This window comes from Elephas maximus, chromosome 3 (genome assembly GCF_024166365.1).
Source record: "Elephas maximus indicus isolate mEleMax1 chromosome 3, mEleMax1 primary haplotype, whole genome shotgun sequence".
Classification (NCBI taxonomy): domain Eukaryota; kingdom Metazoa; phylum Chordata; class Mammalia; order Proboscidea; family Elephantidae; genus Elephas; species Elephas maximus.
The window spans coordinates 9918745-9942633 of record NC_064821.1 but is presented as its reverse complement, the minus strand read 5'-3'; the positions used below and the strand labels follow the sequence as shown (position 1 = coordinate 9942633).

Below are 23889 nucleotides of genomic sequence, written 5' to 3'. Positions count from 1 at the left end.
GGAATGGGATTGGGAATGGAGATGGGAGTGGAGTCGGGATTGATGGTAGAACGGGGTTGGGAATAGAGTCGGATAAGCTTGAGAATGATGGGTTGGGGATAGGATAGGTGAGGCTGGGGAAGGGGTGGGGAGGATATGGTGATGGCATTGGGTGGGGGCAGTAATTGCGTGGGGGTAGGAATAAGGTGAAGGTGGGGGTGAAGATGAAGATGGGGCGGGGCTGGGGTTTGATGGGGCAGGGCTAGGGTGGAGTTGGGGTGAGACTCACAGACAGACATGTTGGTGAGCTGGAGGAGACACTGCTGGCCTGGCCTCACCCTGTCCTCGGCCCCCTCTTCTTCACAGATCTGGGACGTGGTGGAGAAGGCAGACATTGGCTGCACCCCGGGCAGTGGAAAGGACTATGCCGGTGTCTTCACGGATGCAGGCCTGGCCCTTCAGACCAACAAAGGGCTGCAGACTGACCAGAGGGCAGGTGAGAGTGCGGCCAGTGCCTGGTCCATGGAGGGGCAGTGCCTCCACTTCCCAAACAGAGGAGGCAGTGGGGTTTAGTGGTTAGGAGCAGGGATCTGTAGTCAGGGGCACCTGAGTTTAAGTCTTGCCTCTGCCACCAGCTAGACAACCACTTCTCCTCTCTGAGCCTCAGTCTGCTCATCTGTCTAATAGGAGCAATGGCAGCCTGAGCTTACGGCTGTTGTGAAGAGTAAGCCAAGGGCATACAGCAGGTCCTTAATCTGTCATATTCCCACTCCTCCTGCCCCTCAGATCCTGAGTGCCCGAAGCCAGCTGCCCGCCGACGTCGCTCAGTGCAGCTGATGGAGAAGAGGACAGACAAAGGTGGGAGTACTCCGCTGGACCCTAACCCACTCCCCACCCCTGAACCGGGCCGTACAGGGTCCCAGCCTGGCCTTGTAGGAGGAGAAGAGGGAGGAGGGGAGGGCCTGGCCAGGGGTGAGTTCTCCCTGGGGTCTACCCTGAATGCCTCCTGCTTCGAGGCACCGCGGCTGAGGGTCTGATGGGCTCCCACAGCGGGCCAGTACCAGGACAAGGAGCTGCGCAAGTGCTGCGAGGGCGGCATGCGGGAGAACCCTATGGGCTTCTCATGCGAGCACAGGACACAGTACATCTTGGGCGAGTCCTGCATCAAGGCCTTCCTGGACTGCTGCCACTACATCACCCAGCTGCGGCTTGAGTACAGTCGGGACAGCCCCCTGGGCCTGGCCAGGAGTGAGTTTGACTGCAGGGTCTCGGGGGGAGGGGTATCTGGAGGAGGGAGGTCCTGGTCTGAGGGAAGGACACCCCTGTCTGATGGGGGAGGTGGTCCTGTCTGAGGGAGGAGGAGGTCCCTGTATGAAGAGGGAGGAGATCCTGACTGAGGAAGGAGATGCCCCTGTCTGAGGGAGGAGGGGGTTCCTGTCTGAGGGGGGAGGATACTCTGTCTGGTCGGGGGGGATGTTCTGTCTGGAATATGGCGTTTACAGAAAGGACAAGAGTCAAAACTGCCATTTGCTGAGGGGCTTTGAACCCCAGTGTTGCCAATCACGCCTTTTCTTAAATACCTTTCAGTAAGTCTTAATTTGAGAAATGCATTTCAGCTGGGATGGGCATTGTCAGAACTGAATTTAGAGAAGGCACGCCTCAGGCCACTCAGTGCCTTTTGCAAGGATCGTCTCAGCTAAGTCACAGTTCGCTAGCCTGTCCAAATTTCACTTTTTTATAATTGTTACATGACGCCATCACTGCTCCAGTGAGGGCTCTAATTCCAATCAACCAACCCATTGCTGTCAAGTCAGTTCTGACTCATAGCGACCCTACAGGACAGAGTAGAACTGCCCCATAGAGTTTCCAAGGAGCACCTGGTGGATTCAAACTGCCGACCTTTAGGTTTGGAGCCATAGCACTTAAACCCTATGCCAACAGTTTCTGTAATTAGCTGTTTGGAATTTTCTTTTGTACCTCTGGTCATTTTCATGGGAGACTAGAAATATGTTGATCAAATTGGGCTGGAAAAGCAGAGGGAAGCATGGGTGGCTCTGGAAATTGTGAGGAAATTCCTTTATCAATTATAGAATGAAAAGTAATGAAGAGGAATACCTTTGCTTTAAAACTAAGGAAAATTAGAGAGTTTGCACAGTGGCAGGCTGGCAGACCAAAGCAAATACGAAAATCCCTTTTTTTTTTTCCTTTAATGAATCTCAACCGTATAGAAAAGTTGGAAGTGCAGTATCGACTTTTTTTTTTTTTTAACCATTTAATGTCTCATCACCCTGAAATAGTCAATTTGGGTTTCCTACAAGCAAAGATATTCTCCTGCAGAACTACAACCCAGTTATCAGAATCAGGACGTTAATGCCCACTCATTAGCAGCGTGGAATCCAGTCAGCTTGTTTACTTTTAATCGCGGTAGATACATAAGTAACAAATCGTTGGCCGTTTCAAGATGCTTCCAGTGTACAATTCAGCGATGTTAGGTTTATCATGTTGTTCAACCATTACCTTTATTCATTTCCACTTGTCCTGTCCCATAATCCAGTTTTTGGTCCTTTGTAGGAAAACGGTGCAGCTCAGACGCAGGCATTGCGTTCCCTTGCCCTGGCTTTTTAGTCTGCTCAATCTGTGAGAGCGCTTCAATTTTTCCCTGATTTTTGTGACCTCGAAGTTTTGGAAGTTTGCCAGTTGGTATTGAGTTGATTCCAACTCATGGCGGCCCCGCGTGTGTCAGAGTAGAACTGTGCTCCACAGGGTTTTCAGTGGCTGGTTTTTTGGAAGTAGATGGCCAGACCTTTCTTCCAAGGTACCTCTGGGTGGACTTGAACCTCCAACCTTTCAGTTGTAGCAACTGAGCGTCTTAACTCTTGGCACCACCCAGGGACTCCTTTTGAAGGGTATGGACTGGGTATTTGTGGAATGTCTGTCAATTTCAGCCTATCTGATGCTTTGTCATGATCAGATTCAGGTTTTGCATTTGGGGCAGGAATATCACAGATGTGATGCCGTGTCCTTCATAGCAAGAGACACATGACCTTGAATCATCCCATTACTAGGGTTGTTAACCTTGATCAGTTGATTCAAGTAATATTTACCAGGCTTCTCCACCGTAAAGATTGTCTTTTTTCCTTTATAGTTATATATATATATATATATTATATATATAAAAAGTAACCATAACAACATATCAAAATTTAAGCTAAGGGAGATTAAAAAAAAAAAATCACTTTTCATTTAGCGTTTAAGACAATGAGTGTTGACTGTTATATGAGAATGCAGGATTTTTGTGTATGTCTGCATCTTTTGGGGGGGCTTAAAAATAAGCAGCCATCGGCCAAAAGGCTAACGTGGGCAAATATTTTTAAATTCTTTTAGCTGGAAAAACTGGCTCTCCACTCCCACCACCAAATGCATGCTGTTGTTGTTGGGTGCCGTTGAGTTGAATCCGACTCATAGCGACCCCATGTGTTACAGCACAGAACTGCCCGATAGGGTTTCCTAGGCAGTCATCTTTATGGGAGCACATTGCCAGGTCTTTCTCCTGTGGAGCCACTGGTGGATTTGAACTGCTGACCTATCAGTTAGCAGCCAAGCGATTAACCGTTGTGCCCCCAGGGCTCCTTTGCCACAGGCATAAAAGTTCCCAATTTGCAAGAATGAAGATCTTTACGTTCCATCTCTTTGTGAGCTATAAAAATCTAGGCATGCTGCTTTCTACCCCACTGACCCAGAGTTGTGACTCTTTTTCGCAGAGGAGATATTGTCTGAAGATTACAGGAAACACTAAACAAAACTGCTAATCTCCTGGGATGTTGTCTACATGCAGATGGGAGTTTTTTTTTTAACCCCAGCATTATGTAATTTCTCTAGCCAGTTTGGGATGGGACAGAGGAGTGTTTCAATGTTACAACCCAAAGGCACTCTGGTGGGTTAGTCCAGAGTCTGGGTGGATTTGAGCATCTGTGGAATTCCACCTACTTTGCTATTATGAAAACCCAGAACCAATTTAAAATCTGTCATCATTTTCCAGGAAAGCCTAGCCAGAGTTGAATTCTATGCTGGTCGAATTTGGCTTACTTGCTGTCTTGGTTTCTTAGTGCTATGGTAACAGAAACACCACACACACACACACACAAAAACCCAAACCCATTGCCATCAAGTGGATTCCAACCCATAGCGACCCCACAGGACAGAGTAGAACTGCCCCATAGGGCTTCCAAGGAGCAGCTGGTAGATTGGAACTGCCGACATTTTGATTAGCAGCCAAGCTCTTAACCACTGCACCATCAGGGTTCCTCAGAAATTTATAGTCTCACAGTTCTGGAGGCTAGAAGTCCTAATTCAGTGTGTGGCTCTAAGGGGAGGTCCTTCTTTGTCTATGTCAGCTTCTAACTAACTAACTGGTTCCCATCATGTGGATTCTGACTTGTGAGGACCCCATATCTGTCAGAGTAAACTGTGTTCCATACAGTTTTCAATGGCTGGTGTTTTGGAAGTAGACTGCCAGGCCTTTCTTCCAAGGCACCTGCAGCTGGGCTTGAACCTCCAACCTTTCGGTTAGCAGCCAAGCATGTTAACCGTTTGCACCACCTGGGATGCCATTTCAGCTTCTAGTAGTTTGAAATCCTTGGGGCTCCTGGGCTTGTAGATTCTCCTGCCTTCATTGACATCAGATAGTTTGTCTTCTTTCGCTATCATCCGATGAAATCCGTCTTCCTTCATACGTACTTCCTCATCTCTGTGTCTGTGCTTTCCTTATAACTCAGAAGTGATTAGGTTTAGGATCCCCCCATTACCGATATGACCTTGTCAACATAACAAAGAGAACGTATTCTCAAATGGGTTACATCCACAGGTATAGGGGTTAGTGATCCAACACACATTTTGGGGGGATACAATTCAATCTATAATGCTTGCTAACAGTGGCAAGCTGGATTTAGAGGCCACCCCGTTTTCAGTGGCCTCCATCAAGTCTAGGGACTCTCTCGACTCACCTGGTTGCATTTGAGAGTAACATATCCACTGGGCACAGGAGACACAGAGCCCAGGGCCCACAGTACTTTCAGGGGGTCCACGAAAATGCTTTCGTTTCTTTGATAATCAGATGGGGACAAAATGAATAGAATCCAGCTTGGATTATATTCATCTGTTTTTTTTACTAATGCAGTCGTAAAACATAATGTTTAATTTTTTTTTTTTAATGGAAGAAGGGTGTACCCAGGCAAAAATGCATGGGGCTCATGAAAGTCCTAATAGGGCCTTGGGTGGGTTTTGCTCCTACAAATCCCTCGTGGGCTGCTGAGGAAGCTAAGGGGATACAGGGGAGGCGGGTCTGCGCTAACCCCAGATGCCTCCCCCAGGTGACCTGGATGAAGACATAATCCCGGAAGAAGATATCATTTCCAGGAGTCAGTTCCCTGAGAGCTGGCTGTGGAGTATTGAGGAACTCAAAGAACCAGAGAAAAATGGGTACAGCTGGGAATTCCCCACTTCAATCCCACCCCTAGCCCAGCTGCAGCATCAGGTTCTTCTTCTGTCACTGTCCCCGAAGACCCCGCCATTAAATCTACCTGTGCCCCCAACCTCCCCTGCCCCCACCCCAAGGTCCCTGGGTGGTGCGAATGGTTTGCACTCAGCTGGTAACCCAAAGGTGGGTGGTTCAAACCCACCCAGAAGCTCCGGAGAAGAAAGGCATGGTGATCCGCTTCCATTAATATTGCTGTTGTAAGTTGCCATCAAATCGATTCCGACTCGTGGTGACCCCGTATGTGCACAGAGTAGAACTGCACTCCACGAGATATTTCAAGGCTGTGGTCTTTCTGAAGAAGATCCCCAGGCCTTTCTTCCGAGGTACCTCTGGGTGGGTTTGAACTGCCAACTTTCCTGTTAGTAGTCCAGCACTTAACCATTTGGGCAGCCAGGGGCTCCTCCATAAAGGTTACAGCCAAGAAAACCCTATAGAGCAGTTCTACTCTGTTACAAATGGGGTCGCCATGAGTCAGAATAGAAACGATAGCACAAGACAACAAAAGTAAAACCACCCCAGCTTCCCAGCTGCTCCTCCTTTGGAATCACTGTGGAACCTCACAGTTCAACCTGGAACACTCCACAGTTGGGCTTCTTACCTGTACCTGTGCCCCCAACCTGTCCCCATCAGCCCCCCCTCCTCTAACGCCCTCGCCTCTCCCCTACCCCCACCCAGAATCTCCACGAAGGTCATGAATGTGTTCTTGAAAGACTCCATCACCACCTGGGAGATCCTGGCTGTGAGCTTGTCGGACAAGAAAGGTGAGGGGAGATGGTGGACCATCCTCGGGAGGAGGGGACCCTGGGGGCTCTCGGGATTTTCTGGGTGACTTACTGCCTCCTGGTTACTGCAGAGGTGTCAGGTGCTGACGTGGAGGACTGTTGTGGTTGTTGTTAGTTGCTGTCACGTCTGTTCTGATTCACGGCACCCCCATGCGTGCAGAGCAGAACCGTGCTTTATAGGGTTTCCAGTGGCTGATGTTGTGGAAGTATATCTACAGGCCTTTCTTCCAAGGCACCTCTGGGTGGACTTGAACCTCTATCCTTTTGGTTAGCAGCTAAGCTGGTTAACCATTTGCATCACTCAGAGGTTCCAAGAATTGTTTGTTGTTAGTTGCCGTTCAGTCAACTTCAGCTCATGGTGACCCCATGTGTGCAGAGCAAAAGTGCTCCATAGGCTTGGGGAACATCTAGCTCAATTGGCATGACAGAGGTTATAAACAAAGTGTTCTACATTCGACTTTGGTGAGTAGTGTCTGGGCTCTTAAAATCTTGTGAGCGGCCATCTAAGATACTCCACTGGTCTCACCCCATCTGGAGCAAGGGACAACGAAGAAAACACGAGGAAAGACACAAGGGAAAGATTAGTCCAAGGGACTAATGGACCACAACTACTACGGCCTTCACCAGACTGAGTCCAGCACAACTAGATGGTGCCCAGCTACAGTCATCGACTGCTCTGACACAGATCACAATACAGGGTCCCAGACAGAGGTGGAGAAAAATGTAGAACAAAATCCTAACTCAGAAAAAGAAGACCAGACTTGCTGGCCTGACAGAGACTGGAGTAACCCCGAAAACATGGCCTCTGGACACCCTTTTAGCTCAGTAATGAAGTTACACCTGAAGCTCACCCATCAGCTAAAGATCACACAGGCCCATAAAACGAAATGAGACTAGAGGGGCACACCAGCCCAGGGACAAGGACGAGAAGGCAGGAGGGGACAGGAAAGCTGGTAATGGGGAACCCAAGGTTGAGAAATGGAGAGTGTTGACATGTCGTGGGGTTGGTAGCCAGTGTCACAAAACAAAACGTGTACTATATGTTTACTGAGAAGCTAGTTTATTCCGTAAAACTTCATCTAAAGTAAATTTAAAAATGAAGAAAACAAAACAAAAAACTGTTCCATAGGCTTTTCGATGGCTGTGATCTTACGGAAGTAGATTGCCAGGCCTTTCTTCCAAAATGCCTCCGTGTGGGTTTGAATCACCAACCTTTCAGTTTGTAGGCAAGTGCTTAACTGTTTGTGCCACCCGAGGCTCCTAGTCTGTGGAGTATATAGTCTCCAAATGGGTGCTTTTGCAGCAACAAAAACCCTTAACGGGTGATTGATGCTGACGTGCCGGTGGGTAAGATCATGAGGAAAGGATAAAGGCAGAGGAGTGTGAAACGCCCATTTGAAACACCAGGGGCAGATGGAGAAATGTGACATAAACCTGGAGAAAGCATGGTCCCTCTTCTATGTACCGCCCCTCCACCAACCCCACAAACATCGTGATGTGAGAACCTGCCTCCTCCACCACCACCAACTCCAACTCACGGCGCCCCCGTGTGTCAGAGCAGAACTGTGCTCTGTGGGGTTTTCAGTGGCTGAGTTTCCAGAAGTAGATCACCAGGCTTTTCTTCTGAGGTGCCTCTGGGTGGATTCAAACCGCCAACCTTTCAGTTAGCAGCCAAGCGCATTAACTGTTTGCACCACCCAGGACTAACTAAAATCCCAGGTCACACTTAGGCCAGCCATATTTCAAGTGCTCAATGGCCACCTGGGTCCCTGGATGTCACAGTCAAAGTCCCTTTAGTTATTCAGGCCCTCTTCCCTCCTACATATCTATGAATAAAACTAGAGAGAAAATGGAAATCACTAAATCAGAGCAACTCCCAAAACCACTACCATTCATGAGGACATCATCATGAAAAGTATTATCAATCACAGGAATACAACCAGAATGTTCCTTAGAAGCAAGGATGGCGAGACTGACTCATTTACTCTGGGCGCGTCATCAGGAAAGACGAATTGCTAGAAAAGGACATTCATGGTTGGAAAAGTAGACGGTCAGTGAAAATGACGGAATCCCTCCATGAGATGGGTTGACGTGATGGTCACAACCACAGACTCAAACATACCAAGGATCACGAAGATGGTGCAGGACTGGGCAATGTTTAGCTCTGTTGTACACGAGGTCACCGTGAGTTGGAGCCGATTTGATGGAACTTACAACAGCAGTCTATAGGGTTTTATAAAGACAGATGGAGCTAGGGAAAGCTCCCGTTATTTGGGGTGTTAAAAGAAAAATCTGACAATGCTTATTCTATAGAGTGTATTTGGTTCCAGAAAAGACTCATGAATTGGCAGCACGGACTCAGTGAGGCGTTCTCCCCAGACAGAAAAATCCTGGGAGGTTTCGGTTTTGTTTTGGTGAAAACATACACAGCAAAACACACTGCAGTTCAACAAATTCTACAGGTACAATACAATGACACTCGTTACCGTAGTTAAGTTGTGCAACCATTTTCACTACGCTTTTCCAAATTATTCCACCACCATTAAGATAAACTCACCGCCCCATAAGCTGCTCATCTAACCTTTCGAGTTGCTGTTGTCAATTTGATCCCGCACAGATAGTTCTTAAAAGAGTATGACACTCAAGGCAGACATTTTTTTTACGGATAAAGCTAAACTATGGTTTGGTTTAAAGATGACTTCAGGGGATAGTTTCAGTTTAAGGTTTAAAGATGATCTCAGGGCAATACTTTCCGGAGTTCATCCAGCCTCCGTGGCTCAGAAAACCTGGATTCTATGTGAATTTGAAATTCTGTTCTACATTTCCCCCTTTTGATCAGCATTCTATAGAGTCTTGGATCCAAATGTTCTGTAACGGTAGCCTGCCACCATCTAGTTCTTCTGGACTCATGAAAAGCTGGAAGTTATTACAAGAAATGAGAGAGGGAGAGAGAACATAATAAAACAAAGCATTTTTTCATCTATTTTGACATATCCTCAGGTTATGCAAGTAAACATTTAAACTTCTGTATTCAAAAGGGTTTAATATCTGAACTACAACTTTTGAGCAAACCAGAATGTGGGTATAAGGAAAAGTTTGTGTGTACTAGTGAGGTTACAGGACAGAGAAGTTTCAAATGGAAGGAGGGCAGGGGTGGAATCATCCAAGCCTCTTTAACTCTGGGAGTCCCTGGTGGTGCAAAAGGTTAAGTGCTTGACTACTAGCCAAAGGGACGGCACCTTGGAAGGAAGGCCTGGAGATCTGCTTCCCAAGGGTCAGAGCCTTGAAAACCCGATGCAGCAGGACTACTCTGCACACACGGGCTCGCCATGAGTAGGAACAGACTTGGCGGCAACCAACACCACCACCCTTGTCAGTTTGTGGTACTATAATGGCTTCTGTGTTGCTAGGATGCTGGAAGCTATGCCACCGGATTTCAAATACCAGCAGGGTCATCCCTGGTGGACAGGTTTCAGCAGAGGTTCCAGACTAAGACAGACTAGGAGGAAAGGCCTGGTGACCCGCTTTCAAAAGGTCACAGCCTTGAAAACCCCACAGAGCAGAGTTCTACTCTGACACACATGGGGTTGCCATGAGTCAGGGTCGACATGATGGTAACTAAGAACAGCAAACGGGGAAACTGAGACCCTGGGAGGAGCAGGGACTTGGACCAGAAGCCTGGCCCTGTCCGCCCCGCCCTCCCCCTGCCCCTGATGCTGTGTGGTCTGTCCCCGCCTGGGCAGGGATCTGCGTGGCCGACCCCTACGAGGTCAGGGTGATGCAGAGCTTCTTCATCGACCTGCGGCTCCCCTACTCTGTGGTGCGCAATGAGCAGGTGGAGATCCGAGCTGTCCTCTACAACTACCAGAAGGATAATATCAAGGTGGGCCCCCAGGGCAGCAGAAGCCTGGTGGGGGCCTGGGGGATCCACGCACACACGCCTCTCACCTGACACCCTCTGTCTCCCGCAGGTCCGGGTCGAACTGCTCTACAATCCAGCCTTCTGCAGCATGGCCACCGCCAAGAAGCGACACCAGCAGACTCTGACCATCCCGGGTGAATCCTCAGTGTCCATGCCTTTTGTCATTGTTCCCCTAAAGCTCGGCCTCCAAGAGGTGGAGGTCAAGGCCGCTGTCTACAACCAATTTGTCAGTGATGGTGTCAAGAAGACCCTGAAGGTCGTGGTGAGTCCTTGGGGGACCTGCTACCGCTTGAGCTTTCCGAAAGGCTCCTGGCAACCCAGGTGGGAGATCCAGGCTCTGAGACACCAAGAACCAGTGTCCAGCTTAGGATCCTCAGAGGATTTAGAAGTTCAGAAGCAGGGCCGGGATTAGGGTGAGGAGAGTGAGGCACTTACCTCAGGCACAACATTTTGTGGTGGTGATTGTTAGCTGCTGTCCAGTCAGACCCCAACTCATGGTGACCCCATGCATGACAGAATGAAATGGTGCCTGGGCCTTCGTCATCTCCATGACGGATTGCAGATCAAACTGTGGTCATCCGTATTGTTTTCATTGGTTGATATTTTGGAAGTAGATCGCCAGGCCTTTATTCCTAGTCCATCTTAGTCTGGAGGCTCCGCTGACACCCGTTCAGCATCCTAGAAACACGCAAACCTCCACTGACATATGGGTGGTGGAGGCATTGGCTGGGAATGGAACCTGGGTCTCCCATGTGGAAGGCGAGAATTCCACCGCTGAACCACCAATGTCTTCACAAATTATAGCAGCCCCTATTTATTGAACACTTACTATGTACCAGACACTGTGCTAAGTAGTTTATGCACATGCTTTTATTCAAGAGACATTTGAGAGGCAATAGGATTGGGTCCATGGTGGTGCAAGTGTTTAGGCAACTGGCTAAGATTGGCAGTTTAAACCTACCTAGAGGCACCTTGGAAGAAAGGCATGGCAATCTGCTTTTGAAATGCCACAGCCATGAAAACCCTATGGAGCACAGTTCTACTCTGTACACATGACTCAGAATTGACTTGACAGCAGTGTGCTTGGTTCTGTTTCTTTTCAAGAGGCAACGGGCTAAAAGCAGACTCTGGAGCCAGACTGCCCGGGGTTTGAACTCCAGTTCTGCTCTACAAGCTGTGTGGCTTTAAGCAAGTATCTTAACCTCTCTGTACCCTAGTTTCCCTGCCTATAAAATGGGAACGATTAATAGCAGTACCCACGTCATCGGGTTGCTGTGAGGATTAAATGCGTTAACCTGTGTAAAATGCCCAGGTCCAGAGGGTCCAGGCACATCTGAAGAATTCAGAAGGTCTTATACTTTTTGTTATTAATTTATCGTTTTGCGATTAATTGGCACAAGAATATGACAAGATAGATGTCTGTATTGCCTCTTCTTTATAAGGGAGGTGGGCGAGGCACAGAGAGGTTAAGTCATAGGCTCTCAGTCACACAGCTGGAAAAGGGCAGAGCGAGGTTTGAACCACCCATCACACCTGTGCTAGAGTGGTAGTCCAAACAGCACTGCTGACCATCTGTCTGTCTGCCTGTCCTGTTATTCACCCGACTCCCCTGCCCTCCTGAATGCTGCACAGCCGGAAGGAATCAGAGTCAACAAAACTGTAGCCGTTCGCACGCTGGATCCAGAACACAAGGGCCAAAGTGAGTCACTGCAGGAGAGGGCCTGGGCATGGCCTGGGGCTGGGGTGCAGGGCCTGCGGGAGGAGGGGCTGCAGGTACCATCCGTGTATCCCATTCGCCTGGCAGACGGAGAGCAGAAAGAGGAGATTGAAGCAGCCGACCTCAGTGACCAAGTCCCAGACACGGAGTCGGAGACCAAGATCCTCCTACAAGGTGAGATGCCCTTGGTCCTTGGTCCTGACCCCATGACGGCCAGGAAGGTGTGGGGGCCCAGAAGGGAATTCCATCTAATTTTAGGCGTGTTTAACCACTGTGGAGTCCCTGGGTGGTGCATATGGTGAAGATGCTCAGCTGCTAACCCAGAGGTTGGAGGTTTGAGTCCACCCAGAGGTGCCGCAGAAGAAAGGCCTGGCAATCTACTGAAAACTTAGCCATTGGAAACCCTTTGGAGCACAGTTTTACTCTGACACACTTGGGGTCCCCATGAGTTGGAGTTGACTCAGTGGCAACTGGTTTGGGTTGTGTTTTTTTCTTTTTTTCAACCACTGCAGCTCCCTTCTGGACTTCAGCTAGAACAGCCCCTCTTCAACCTGTTTTATAGGAGCCCTGGTGGCACAGTGGTTAAGTGCTCGGCTGCTAACTGAAAAGTTCGTGGTTCAAACCCACTACCCCCTCCATGGGAGAAAGACCTGGCAATCTGCTCCCGTAAACATTACAGCCTAGGAAAGCCTGTGAAGCAGTTCTACTCTGTCATTTAGGGTGGCTGTGAGTCAGAATTGACTCGGCTGCACACAACAGCCACAGAGAAGACTCTAGGCTGTATTTAGTTTGGCAACTAGCATTTGCTGATAAAGAAGTTTCAGTCAGATCAGAAGCAAGGCAGTAGGAAATCAGAAATACTGGAACTCATTGCTCAGGATGGAGGACTGGAGTGAGGGGGGCCAGGAGGGGGCTGCAGGCTGTGAGGCCTTGGGCAAGATGGCCCCTCCGTGCCTTGGTTTCTTCATCTGTGAATGGGGCCAATAACAGTATGGCCATCAAAGGGTTGCGGTGAGGACTGAATGAGATACTACACGGCATTCTCTTAGAACAACCAATCGCTGTGGAGTCCATTCCAACTCGTGGCGACCCCATGCGTGTCAGAGTAGAACTGTGCTCCCTAGGGTTTTTGATGGCTGAGTTTTCAGAAGCAGATCAACAGGCCTTTCTTCCAAGGCACTTCTGGGTGTTTTTGAACCACCAACCTTTCGGTTAGCATTCAAGAGTGTTAAACGTTTGCCGCCACCCAGGGAGTCTCTCAGAATACTCTCATAATTGCGTTATGCATTATATAAGTACTAAGGACTCTTGTTGCCAGAGTTAAGGTCCCTGGGCGGCACAGTTTGCACTTACGCAGTGGTTAAGAGCTCACCTGCTAACCAAAAGGTCACCAGTTCAAATCCTCCAGCTGCTCCTTAAGAAATCCTATGGGGCATTCTACTCTTTCCTATAGGGTCGCTATGAGTCAGAAGCGACTTGACGGCAGCAGGTTTGGGTATTGACCTAAAAGTTGGCAGTGTGAACCCACCTAGCAGAACTGCAACAGAAAGACCTGGCAGTCTACCTCCATAAAGGTTACAGCCATGAAAACCCTATGGAGCATGGGGTTGCCATGAGTCAGAATTGACTCCAGGGCAATGAGTTTGAGTTAATTTTTTGTTGTTGTTACCTGTGTTAGTTTTCGATGTAACAAGAGAACCCAGGGACCAAGCCCCTGCGAAGCAACAACCCCCCTCCCCGCCCCTGTTAGGCCACCCAATCACTCAGCTGTCCCTGAGTCCCTTGACGTCAGCTGGTCTGAGGCTTGGGCGCTGGGGAAGCTCCGACCCTCCTTACCTCACTGTGAGTCACCTGGCTTGACTGCTGTCACCCTCTCCCCCCACCGCCACCGCAGGGACCCCCGTGGCCCAGATGGCAGAGGATGCCATCGACGGAGAGCGGCTGAAGCACCTCATCGTGACACCCTCGGGCTGTGGGGAGCAGAACATGATCAGCATGACGCCCACCACCATTGCCGTGCACTACCTAGACCACACGGAGCAGTGGGAGAAGTTCGGCCTGGAGAAGCGTGAGGAGGCCCTGGAGCTCATCAAGAAGGGTCGGCACCCTCACCCTGCCTAGTGCCCACCCACCTGCCCTCCAAGGCCCCTTTACCCTTCTGAGCCTCCCTCTCCCCCTGAGCCCCCTCCCCTCTCTGAAATATCTCCTCCTTGGAGACCTCCTCGCCCTCCCCTCTCTGGACCGCCCTTGCTCCTCTGAGACTCCTACCTGAACTCCTCTCTCTCTGAGGCTGCCTCTCCCCGTTCTTAGTCTCTCTCTCCCTTTGTGAACTCCTCCCACTCTCTGAGACCACCTTCCCCCCTCTGAGCCCCTTGCCCTCTCTGAACCCCTGGACCGCTCCCCCCCTCTACTCCCTTCCTGGCTCTGAGGTCCACCCCTCCTTAAGTTCCCCTTCCTCCCAATATACAACCCCTTTTCCCCTCAAAAGGGAACCCTGGTTGCGCGGTGTTTAAGAGCTCGTATGCTAACGAAAGGGCCAGCAGATCAAATCCACCAGCCGCTCCTGGGAACTCTATGGGGCAGTTCTGCTCTGTCCTTTAGGGTCCCTGAATCGGAATCGACTCTATAGCAAAGGATTTTGTTTTTTTGGTTTCCCTGACAGAGCCCCTCTTTCCTCTCTGAACCCCTGTGCCATCCTTCACAGAATCCCCGTCCCCTATCTAAGCCCGTCCCCTATCTAAGCCCCTCCCCTCCGTTGTGCACCCACCCCAGCCCCAGGCCCTCCAAGACACTGGCCCCTTCCCCGCAGGGTACACCCAGCAGCTGGCCTACAAGCAACCCAACTCCGCCTACGCCGCCTTCCAGGACCGGCCGTCCAGCACCTGGTGAGTCTCCGGGAAGACTGGCCAACCAGCCCAGTCGTGTGTGCCACAGGGCCAGGCCCCGTCACCCGCAGCGTCTAGGCGCCGGCTGGCGGAGGGACCACTAGCAGTTGTGCCCCAGGAGCTCGTGAAACGCGTGGTCCTAGCCCTGGAGAACCCCGCACTGGGACGGATTCGGTAGCCTGGATCAGGCCCCGCCCCTCGCTGCTGATTGGTTAGCTGGGACGGCACTCTCCGGGTCCCACAGCCGGTTGGCTTCTACTGCCTTAGAGCCCGCCTAACATTGGGGCGGACCCGAGGGCCCGGGCTGGGCTCCGCCCCTATTTGTTTATTGGGTTTCTGGGATGGCACTCTTGGAATTCCACAGATGATTGGCTCATACAACGGTCAGTCCTGAGCCCGCCCCTCGATGGGGCGGACCCGGGAGCCTTGCCAGGCCCCGCCCCTTCGTACTCATTGGTTGGCTGGGGCGGCGCTCTCCAGTCCCACACCCCCGCCCTCACCCTGTACCGCCCCCAGGCTGACAGCCTACGTGGTCAAGGTCTTCTCCCTGGCCGCCAACCTCGTCGCCATCGACTCCTTGGTCCTCTGCGGAGCGGTCAAATGGCTGATCCTGGAGAAGCAGAAGCCCGACGGCGTCTTCCAGGAGGATGGGCCCGTGATAAGCAAACAAATGACGGTGTGCGGCAGGGACTGGGGGTCCACTGGGAGAGAGCCATGAGCCTGGGGTCTCACTCTTCCACCGCAAAAGTCAGAGACCGGTGCAAAATGAAGATGGGGCCCTTCTTTCAAAAAGTACCAAGAATTTCATTGAACCAAGAGCAGGGCTCTCCTGAGTGTGGGGTGCTGCCTGGAAATCCCTTCTCATAGTCAACGCATCTCAAGCCCCGCCCATTCTGCTTTCTGGCTGGTTCTCAAAAGGGACCCCTTCCGCCCACGTCCGTGGCCACCCCCTGGTCCCAGTAACCCCCTCCCTCACCTGCAACCTTGCAAAAGCTGCTTCCTGGTCATTCCCCCTGCTGCCCCCCAACTCTTGTCTGTAAGGGCCTGACAGCAGCAGGGATGCTTTTTTCAAATCCAATCAGGTCTCTACTTAGAAGCTCCCGGGGCTTCCTATTGCTCTTCAAATAAACACAGAGCTCCTTACAGCGGTAATTCTCAAAGTGTGGTCCCCAGACCAGCAGCAGCATCACCTGGGAACTTATTAGAAATGCATATTCTCAGGCTGAACCTTAGACCTACTGAATCAGAAAATCTGGGGAGGAAGGGCAGCAGGAATTCGAGTTTTAACAAGTCCCCCTACCCAGGTGATGCTGCTGTGTGCTCCAGTGTGAGACCGGCTGCCTTCTCTCTCTCTCCACACTATCCATACTGATAGAAGTCTTGCTCTTTTCTGCCACAGGGCCTTTGCACATGCTGCGCCCTCTGTCTGGCACGCTAAGCCTGGCCCTCTTTGAAAGTTGACTCCTACCCAGTCTTCTGATCAAAGCTCAATCTGCATTTCCTCAGGACACCTTTCCAGACCCCTACTGGGTCGGCTCTCCCAACTGTCAATTCTCAGACCCTGTCCACTTCTTTATAGCATGCAGCAGTTTGTAATTACATGTTTGTTGATGCCGTCGTTGTTTCATATCTCTCTCCCCTGGTAGATTGGGGGATAAATGAATGATGAATAAATGGAATACTAAAGGGTTTGGCCTTTGTCTTAGTTATCTATCTGCTATAACAGAAATATCACAAGTAGATGGCTTTAACGCATAGAAATTTATTTTCTTACAGTTGAGGCTAGAAGTCCGAATTCAGGGTGTTAGCTCTAGCGGAAGTCTTCCTCTCTCTTTTGGCTCTGGGGGAAGGTCCTTGTCTCTTCAGCTTGTTTCCTGGTTCCTTGGAGATCTCCATGTAGCTTGACATCTCTCTTCCCCCATCTCTGCTGCTTCCTTGCGTGTTTAATCTCTTTTATGTCTCCAAAGAGATTGACTTAAGACTACACTAATACTTTCTTATTAAATAACAACCCATCCAGGGGTTACAATTTACAACACATATTTTTGGAGGACACAATTCAATCCATAACAGCCCTCCTGGGGGAGACACTGGGCAGAGACCCAGCCCTGCCCCAGCCCCCTGGTTTGTAGCGGGGTTGGTTGGAATGTGTGAACACACACACTGGTGAGCCCATCCTTGCTTCCCGCTCCCCATCCTAGGGTGGCTTCCAGAGTGATGTGGAGAAAGATGTGTCCCTCACGGCCTTTGTTCTCATCGCGCTGCAGGAGTCTAAAGAAATATGTGAGGGGCAAGTCAACGTAAGTGCCCCTCCTCCCCAGTCCCACACCCTCACCCTGCCCCAGTCAGGGCATATCCAACGTGGAGAGTGAGATGACCACCTGCGTTCCAGCAATTTCCAGTCTTCCCCGTATGATCACATCCATTACAATAGACATAATAGTAACCAGTACAGCAGTTGTTGTCGAGTTGACTCTGACTCATGGGGACCCCATGTATGTCAGAGTAGAACTGTGTTCCGTAGGGTTTTCCATGGCTGAGACCTTTTGGCAATAGATCACCAAGCCTTTCTTCTGCGGCATCTCTGGGTGGATTTGAATCTCAAGCCTTTCAGTTAGTAGCCAAACGCTTAATTGTTTGCATCACCAAGTAGAGAGAAGGTCAGCAAAAAAGAAGGAGACCTTCCGTGAGATGGATTGATACAGTGGCTACAAAAGAGCAACGATTGTGAGGATGGCGCAGGATTGGTGTACATAGGGTCGCTATGAGCCAGAGCTGACTCAGTGGCATCTAACAACAGATCACCAGAAATTTCCATCCCAGGGACAGAAAGTGTCATGGGGCCCAGAAAGTGGTCTTTATCAGCTGTCAGTGGCAGCAATCTTCCTGACCAGGAATACCGGTCCTATCCCTCGTAGAGCCTGGGTGGCAGCATCAGAAAGGCTGGAGACTTCCTTGAAGCCAATTACATGAACCTGAACAGGCCGTACACCGTGGCCATTGCCGGCTATGCCCTCTCCCAGCTGGGCAAGCTGCAGGGGCCCCTTCTCAACAAATTTCTGACCACAGCCACAGGTGAGGGGCAGCATGGAGAGGTGAGGGGAGGATGCATGGCTGGGCCTTGGGGTGACCTCAAGCTGGGGTGGGTGTGTCCAATTCGAGCTGGGGTTGGATGGTTCCAAGCTGAACTGGGGTGGACTCTGCCCAGCTGAGCTGGGATAGGCAGTTCTAAGCTGAACTAGGGTGGATGGTTCCAGGCTGAGCTGGGGTGGACGCTTCCAAGCTGAGCTGGCATGGACAGCTCCAAGCTGAGCTGGGGTGAAGAGTTCTAAGCCAAGCTGGGGTGGACGCTGCACCGCTGAGCTGGGATAGGCAGTTCTAAGCTGAACTGGGGTGGATGGTTCCAAGCTGAGTTGCGGTGGGCGCTTCCAAGCTGAGCTGGGATAGGCAGTTCTAAGCCTAGCTGGGGTGGACGGCTCAAAGCCAAGCTGGGGTGGATGTCTCTACGGTGTGCAAAGTGCCCATGGTAAGCCGCAGATGAAGGTCTCATTGCATCATTCATTCAACAAGTGTGTATCTAGAACCCCTCATAACACAAAAGTGAGAAAGTAGTTAAGAACATGGGCTCTGACATCAGGCAGACCTCAGTTCAAATCCTGCTCTGCCACATTCTTACAACACGGTTCTACGTTGGTGGACAGCTCTCCTCTATGCAGTGATGCAGGAATCCAGGCCTCTATCATGTTGTAGCACTGCCACCCTAGGGCCTTGGATTCCTCTGTATCTTGGCAGAAGGGCAAACAGGGTTTAGACAAGGGAGGTGGGCCAGAATGGAAGGGAACCAATCACTGCTGCACACATTCCATTGGACAGAACTTAGTCATGTGACCCCTCCTACCTGCAAGGGCAACTGGGAGATGTAGTCCAGCTGTGTGCACAGAAAGAGGAGAACATAGTTCTTGGTCTTAGGCGTTTGGGACATAACAGTGGATACGGCACAGCCCCCGCAATCATGGAATCATACTCCAGATGAGGAAAGTGATGAGCTAATAAGAGATTGCTGGAGAATGTTACAGTGTTGAGATAGGAGAGATACGGGACACTTTGAGACACAGAAGGGTTAACTCAGCCTTGGGCTGCCACTGAAGCTGAATTATGCAGGATGGGTAGGAATTAACCAAGTGTAGATGGAGAGAAAGGAGGCCTGGTGGCACAAATTGTTAAGCTCTTGGCTACTAACCGAAAGGTGTGCAGTTCAAATCCACCAGCGGCTCCCTGGGAGAAAGACCTGGCGATGTGCTCCCGTAAAGACGACATCCTAGGAAACTCTACGGGGCAGTTCTACTGTGTTCTATAGGGCCACTATGAGTTGGAATCGATGACACCCAATGACAACAACAGTGACAGATGGAGAAAAGGAGCTCCAAACGAGGGAACAATATATACAGAGGCCCAGAGGTCAGAATGAACATGGCAAATTAGGAAACCTCCCTGTAGTTCAGTGGGACCGAAGTTCAAAATTGAAAAGGAGGAGTGAGCGTTGTTGAGGGACTAGAGTGAGGCAAGAGCCAGCAGATCAAGAACCAGGGTGCCTGAGCACCAAGAGCTTCTACCAGGGGCCATTGAGTTGATTCCGACTCGTGGTGACCCCATGTGTGTCAGAGTAGAACTGGGCTCCATAGGGTTTTCAGTAGCTGTGATTTTTTGGAAGTAAATGGCCTTTTTTCCGAGGTGCCTCTGGGTGGACTCGAATTTCCAACCTTTTTGTTAGCAGCCGAGTGTGTTCACCAAGTGTGGCACCAAGAGATTCTAGCATGGGTATTTGAGCTTTCTCTGAGCCTTTGCCAGGCTGGGCAGTGCAGTCAGCACTGGGGGGCTCTCTCTGCAGAAAGGAACCGCTGGGAGGAGCAGGGCCAGCATCTCTACAACGTGGAAGCCACATCCTACGCCCTCTTGGCCCTGCTGAATCTCAAAGACTTCGACTCTGTGCCTCCTGTTGTGCGCTGGCTCAATGAGCAGAGATACTATGGAGGTGGCTATGGCTCCACACAGGCAAGTGGCCCCACGTGCCCCAGGCACCTGCATTCCTACCTCCTCTAGCCTCCGACTGGCCCTCTGGTGGAGACGCTGAACACAGAGAGGCAGTTCTGTCCCATGAGCCAGGGTGACTGGTGTGGAATTGGGAAACCTTTTTTTTCCTTAGCTATGAACCATCTGTGGGTTCTAGGCTATGTTCTTGATGCCCCAAGATGTGTTCTGAGCCTCCCTCTCCCTCTTGGTGTCTAGATCATGTTTTCAGTGTAAGTCTGTCTGCCTACCTCTTGATGGGTTCTAGCCCATGCTCCCAGATCCACCCAGCTCCCAATCTTACCCTCTCCCCCTGGGGAGTTCTAGACCATGTCCTAGGATACTCTAGGGCCTTACCTGTGTCCTTTCCTCTGCTGATGGATTCTAGACCAGGTTCTATGTTACTCTAGGGCCTTATCTGAGCCCCTCTATCTGCCTGGTGCATTCTAGAACAGGCTCTAGATTACTCAAGGGCCTTACCTGTGTCCTTCCCTCCCCCCGATGGATTCTGGACCAGGTTCTGTGTTACTCTAGGGCCTTATCTGAGTCTCTCTCTCCCCCTGGTGGGTTCGAGACCACGGTTCTGGCATCCTCAGGCTCCATCAACATCATGCTCCACATTGACCCTCTTCCATTTTGGTGGACTGTAAATCACATTCTCAGGCTCACCAGGTCCTGGACTAAATCTCTCTCCTTTTGGATTCTGGATCATATGTTCAATGTCCCTAGGGTCCAATTTTATTCCTTCTTTCATGAATGAGCTGTAGACACGTTTTCTGTGTCCAAACCCTTATCCGAGACTCTCTCCTCCAACAATTCTAGACCACACCACGTCCCACGTCCTCAGTGTTACTAGACTCCCAATCTTACCCCCACATCCTCTGGTGGGTTCTAGACATGTTCTCAATGTTTTCAAGCCCTGATCTGAGACTGTCTCACTTGGAGAGTTCTAGAACATGTCTCCAGTGTTCCCAGGACTCCAGCCTTACCCCCACACTCTCTTGGTTACAGTTTTAGTGTTCCCAACCCCTAGTTGGAGCCTCTTCGCCTTAGAGAGTTCTAGAACATACCCCAAGTGTTCCCAGAGTACCAGTCTTACCTCCATACTCCCTAGTGGGTTCTAGGTCATATTGTTAGTGTTCCCAAACCCTAGTCAAAGCCTGTCTGTCTTGGCGAGTTCTAGAACATATCTCAGTGTTTTCTGGCCCCCAATTTTACTCCTGCACTTTCTGGTGGGTTCTAGGGCACAGTCTTAATGTCCTAGCTCTGGTCTGAGCTTCTTTGTCCACCATGGGTTCTAACCACTTTTTCAGGTTCCCAATCTCACTGTCTTTCTCTCTGGTTGGTTCTAGGCCACCTTCATGGTGTTTCAGGCCTTGGCTCAGTACCAGAGGGACGTCCCTGACCACAGGGACCTTAACCTGGATGTGTCCATCCACCTGCCCAGCCGCAGCTCTCTGATCAAGCACCGCATCGTCTGGGAATCTGCCAGCCTCCTGCGATCAGAAGAGGTAGATTCACCTGGCCAAGTCCTCCTTGCTCTGTTTCACCCTTCATACCAGCCAGGGTTTGCTGGGAGGGCAGGAGGGGGGCCAGATGGCCATTACAGCCAGGGGAAGGCTTGGTTCTCAACACACCCTCTTCACTGTCCCTACTCCCTGCAGACCAAGGAAAATGAGAATTTCACATTAACAGCCAAAGGGAAAGGCCAAGGCACCTTGTCGGTAAGGAATGGGGTCCACACCTGCCTGGACCATCATCTCTCAGCCCCTTTGCTTTGGAGGGACCCTCTCTCTCCTGTCCTCAGCCATCCCAAGTCTCAGGGCCTGAGACTTCATCTCCCCTCCCATCTCGTCAGGTGGTGACAATGTACCATGCCAAGGTCAAAGGCAAAACCTCCTGTAAGAAGTTCGACCTTAGCGTCAAACTACGACCAGCTCCTGCAACAGGTAAAAGGAATAAAGACCCTGATCTGTCACCATCCCCCACCCGGCCTCTAACACGTGACCCCCTCCAGAGTAGTCAGGACCCAGGGACCCCTTTCCCATATTTCTGTCTTCTATGTTTCTTCTAGTCAAGAAGCCTCAGGATGCCAAGAGCACCATGTTCCTTGATATCTGTGTCAGGTAAGAAGATGGGTCACTGGGATTCGTCTCAGCCATCCCTGTCTTCAGCAAGCCTTCCTCCAACTAATTATCTGTGATAGCTCACACTTCCCAAGAGTTTACTGTGCATCTGCCAGTTGCTTTCAAGTTAATTGCAAATCATGGCAACCCCATGTATGTCAGAGTAGAACTGTGCTCAATAGGGTTTTTAGTGACTGAGTTTTTGGAAGTAGATTGCTATGTTTTTCTTCCAAGGTGCTTCTGGGTGGACTCAACCTTCAACCTTTTGATTAGCAGCTGAGGCCTTAACTCTTGCATCTCCAGGGCTCCTTTCCGTTACACTGCCATCCCTTTTTTCCCCACTGAGAAAGTGTTTCCCAAAAGCCAATGTCCATCTATGCTGGGAACCAGAAGCCTCAGGCCCTGGCCAGACCCCCAATCCAGACACTGACCCCTGAGACTGACCCCTCTCTGGGCCACAATGCCCTCTCTCCCTGCCCCATCTAGGTACCTGGGACAGCAAGATGCCACCATGTCAGTCCTGGACATATCTATGATGACTGGCTTCTCCCCCGATGCTGCTGACCTTGACCTGGTAGGAAGATCTTAGGCTTGGTGCTGGAATGAGCGGGTGGGGGTCTGGGGTCTGGAAGAGGCTGGAGGGAGGGAAGGGGATCCTGGAGGGAATTTCACAAGCCCTGCCCTTTCCTAGTTGAGCAAAGGCATTGACAGATACATCTCGAAGTACGAGATGGACAAGGCATTGTCCAACAAGAACACCCTCATCATTTACATGGACAAGGTAAGGATCCCACTGGTACCTTGAGCCCTACCTGGCTGCCCTTTTCTTCTTCCTGTGTCTTTGTCTCCAGGTCAGGCTAGTCCCAGGCTAGGAGAGTGGTGGGGAAGGAACCTGTCAAACAAGGGGTCAACTCAGGAACAGAGACCCTGAGCAGGGTTAAGCGCTTGACTACTAGCCAAAAGGTTGGTGGTTTGAACCCACACAGAAGTGCCTCGGAAGAAAGTCCTGGCAATCTACTTCCAAAAGGTCCCAGCCTTGAAAACCCTCTGGAACACAGTTCTACTCTGCACACACGGGGTCTCCATGATTTGGAATTGACTCAATGGCAACTAACAACAAAAAGAAAAACCCAAGAACACCTATGAGCATCTCAACTCTGACCACTGATGTCCGACCTCATTGTTTCACTTACTCTGACGCCTTCTCATCAGAATCTTAAAAAACCATTGAAAAGGAGCCACTTTGGTGAAAAGTGCTCGGTGGAGAGAAAGGGCTCCCCTTACTCCCCATTCCGGTGCCAACTTTGCTTCTGTGCTTGTTTCTCTCTTCTCTCTTCAACTGCCTTTCTCTTTCTCTCTTCGTCTCTAACATTTGGTATTTCTTCTCCCCCTTCCCCATTTCTTCCCATTCTCCTGTCTCCATGCCCAACTCCTAGCCAGAAGGTTGATGGTTCGAATGCACCGAGAGGGGCCTCGGAAATCAGGACTGGCGATCCGCTTCTGAAAGGTCACAGCCTTGAAAACCCTAAGGAGCAGTTGTACTCTGCACACATGGGGTCGCCATGAGTTGGAATCGACTTGACAGCAACTAACAATAATAACAATTATTATTGTTAATGGGTAGAGCACAGACCATCAGGCTGAGGGTTAAGTGGGTCAATTTGTAAGTAGTGCAAATGGTTAACATGATCGCTGCTAACTGAAAGGTTAGTGGTTTGAACCCAAGCAGAGTCTCCTTGGAAGACCGCCTGGCAGTCTGCTTCCAAAAAGCCGCGGCCTTGAAAACTCTACAGAGCAGTTCTACTCTGATACGTGTGGGGTCGCCATGAGTCAGAATTGACTCCTATGGCAACTAACAACAACAGTTCCTAATAC

General features: G+C 50.5%; 1 protein-coding gene and 1 long non-coding RNA gene across 3 annotated transcripts in view; one reads left to right on the top strand and one right to left on the bottom strand.

Annotated features, from left to right (window-relative positions):
• Window positions 1–23889, top strand: part of LOC126072007 (complement C3-like) — a 40707-nt gene that overhangs the window by 11579 nt on the left and 5239 nt on the right. The window contains exons 15-35 of the mRNA XM_049876583.1: window positions 346–475; window positions 766–837; window positions 1030–1227; window positions 5349–5457; window positions 6191–6276; window positions 10041–10180; window positions 10269–10481; window positions 11852–11918; window positions 12024–12110; window positions 13831–14034; window positions 14746–14821; window positions 15338–15497; window positions 17023–17121; window positions 17740–17896; window positions 19710–19873; window positions 21241–21399; window positions 21553–21612; window positions 21747–21837; window positions 21963–22014; window positions 22501–22588; window positions 22706–22795. Of these exons, the coding sequence (XP_049732540.1) occupies window positions 346–475; window positions 766–837; window positions 1030–1227; window positions 5349–5457; window positions 6191–6276; window positions 10041–10180; window positions 10269–10481; window positions 11852–11918; window positions 12024–12110; window positions 13831–14034; window positions 14746–14821; window positions 15338–15497; window positions 17023–17121; window positions 17740–17896; window positions 19710–19873; window positions 21241–21399; window positions 21553–21612; window positions 21747–21837; window positions 21963–22014; window positions 22501–22588; window positions 22706–22795 (2502 nt within the window). The remainder of the gene's footprint in view (window positions 1–345; window positions 476–765; window positions 838–1029; window positions 1228–5348; window positions 5458–6190; window positions 6277–10040; window positions 10181–10268; window positions 10482–11851; window positions 11919–12023; window positions 12111–13830; window positions 14035–14745; window positions 14822–15337; window positions 15498–17022; window positions 17122–17739; window positions 17897–19709; window positions 19874–21240; window positions 21400–21552; window positions 21613–21746; window positions 21838–21962; window positions 22015–22500; window positions 22589–22705; window positions 22796–23889) is intronic.
• On the bottom strand, window positions 9199–13862 carry LOC126072021 (uncharacterized). 2 transcript variants are annotated; one of them, XR_007516440.1, is made up of 4 exons: window positions 13773–13862; window positions 11753–12016; window positions 10246–10897; window positions 9199–9213 (listed from the first exon to the last, which is right to left on the bottom strand). It is a non-coding gene; the product is annotated as an uncharacterized LOC126072021 (long non-coding RNA). The 2 variants fall into 2 exon arrangements; XR_007516439.1 differs by lacking the exon at window positions 9199–9213 and having other exon boundaries at window positions 10476–10556; window positions 10655–10897.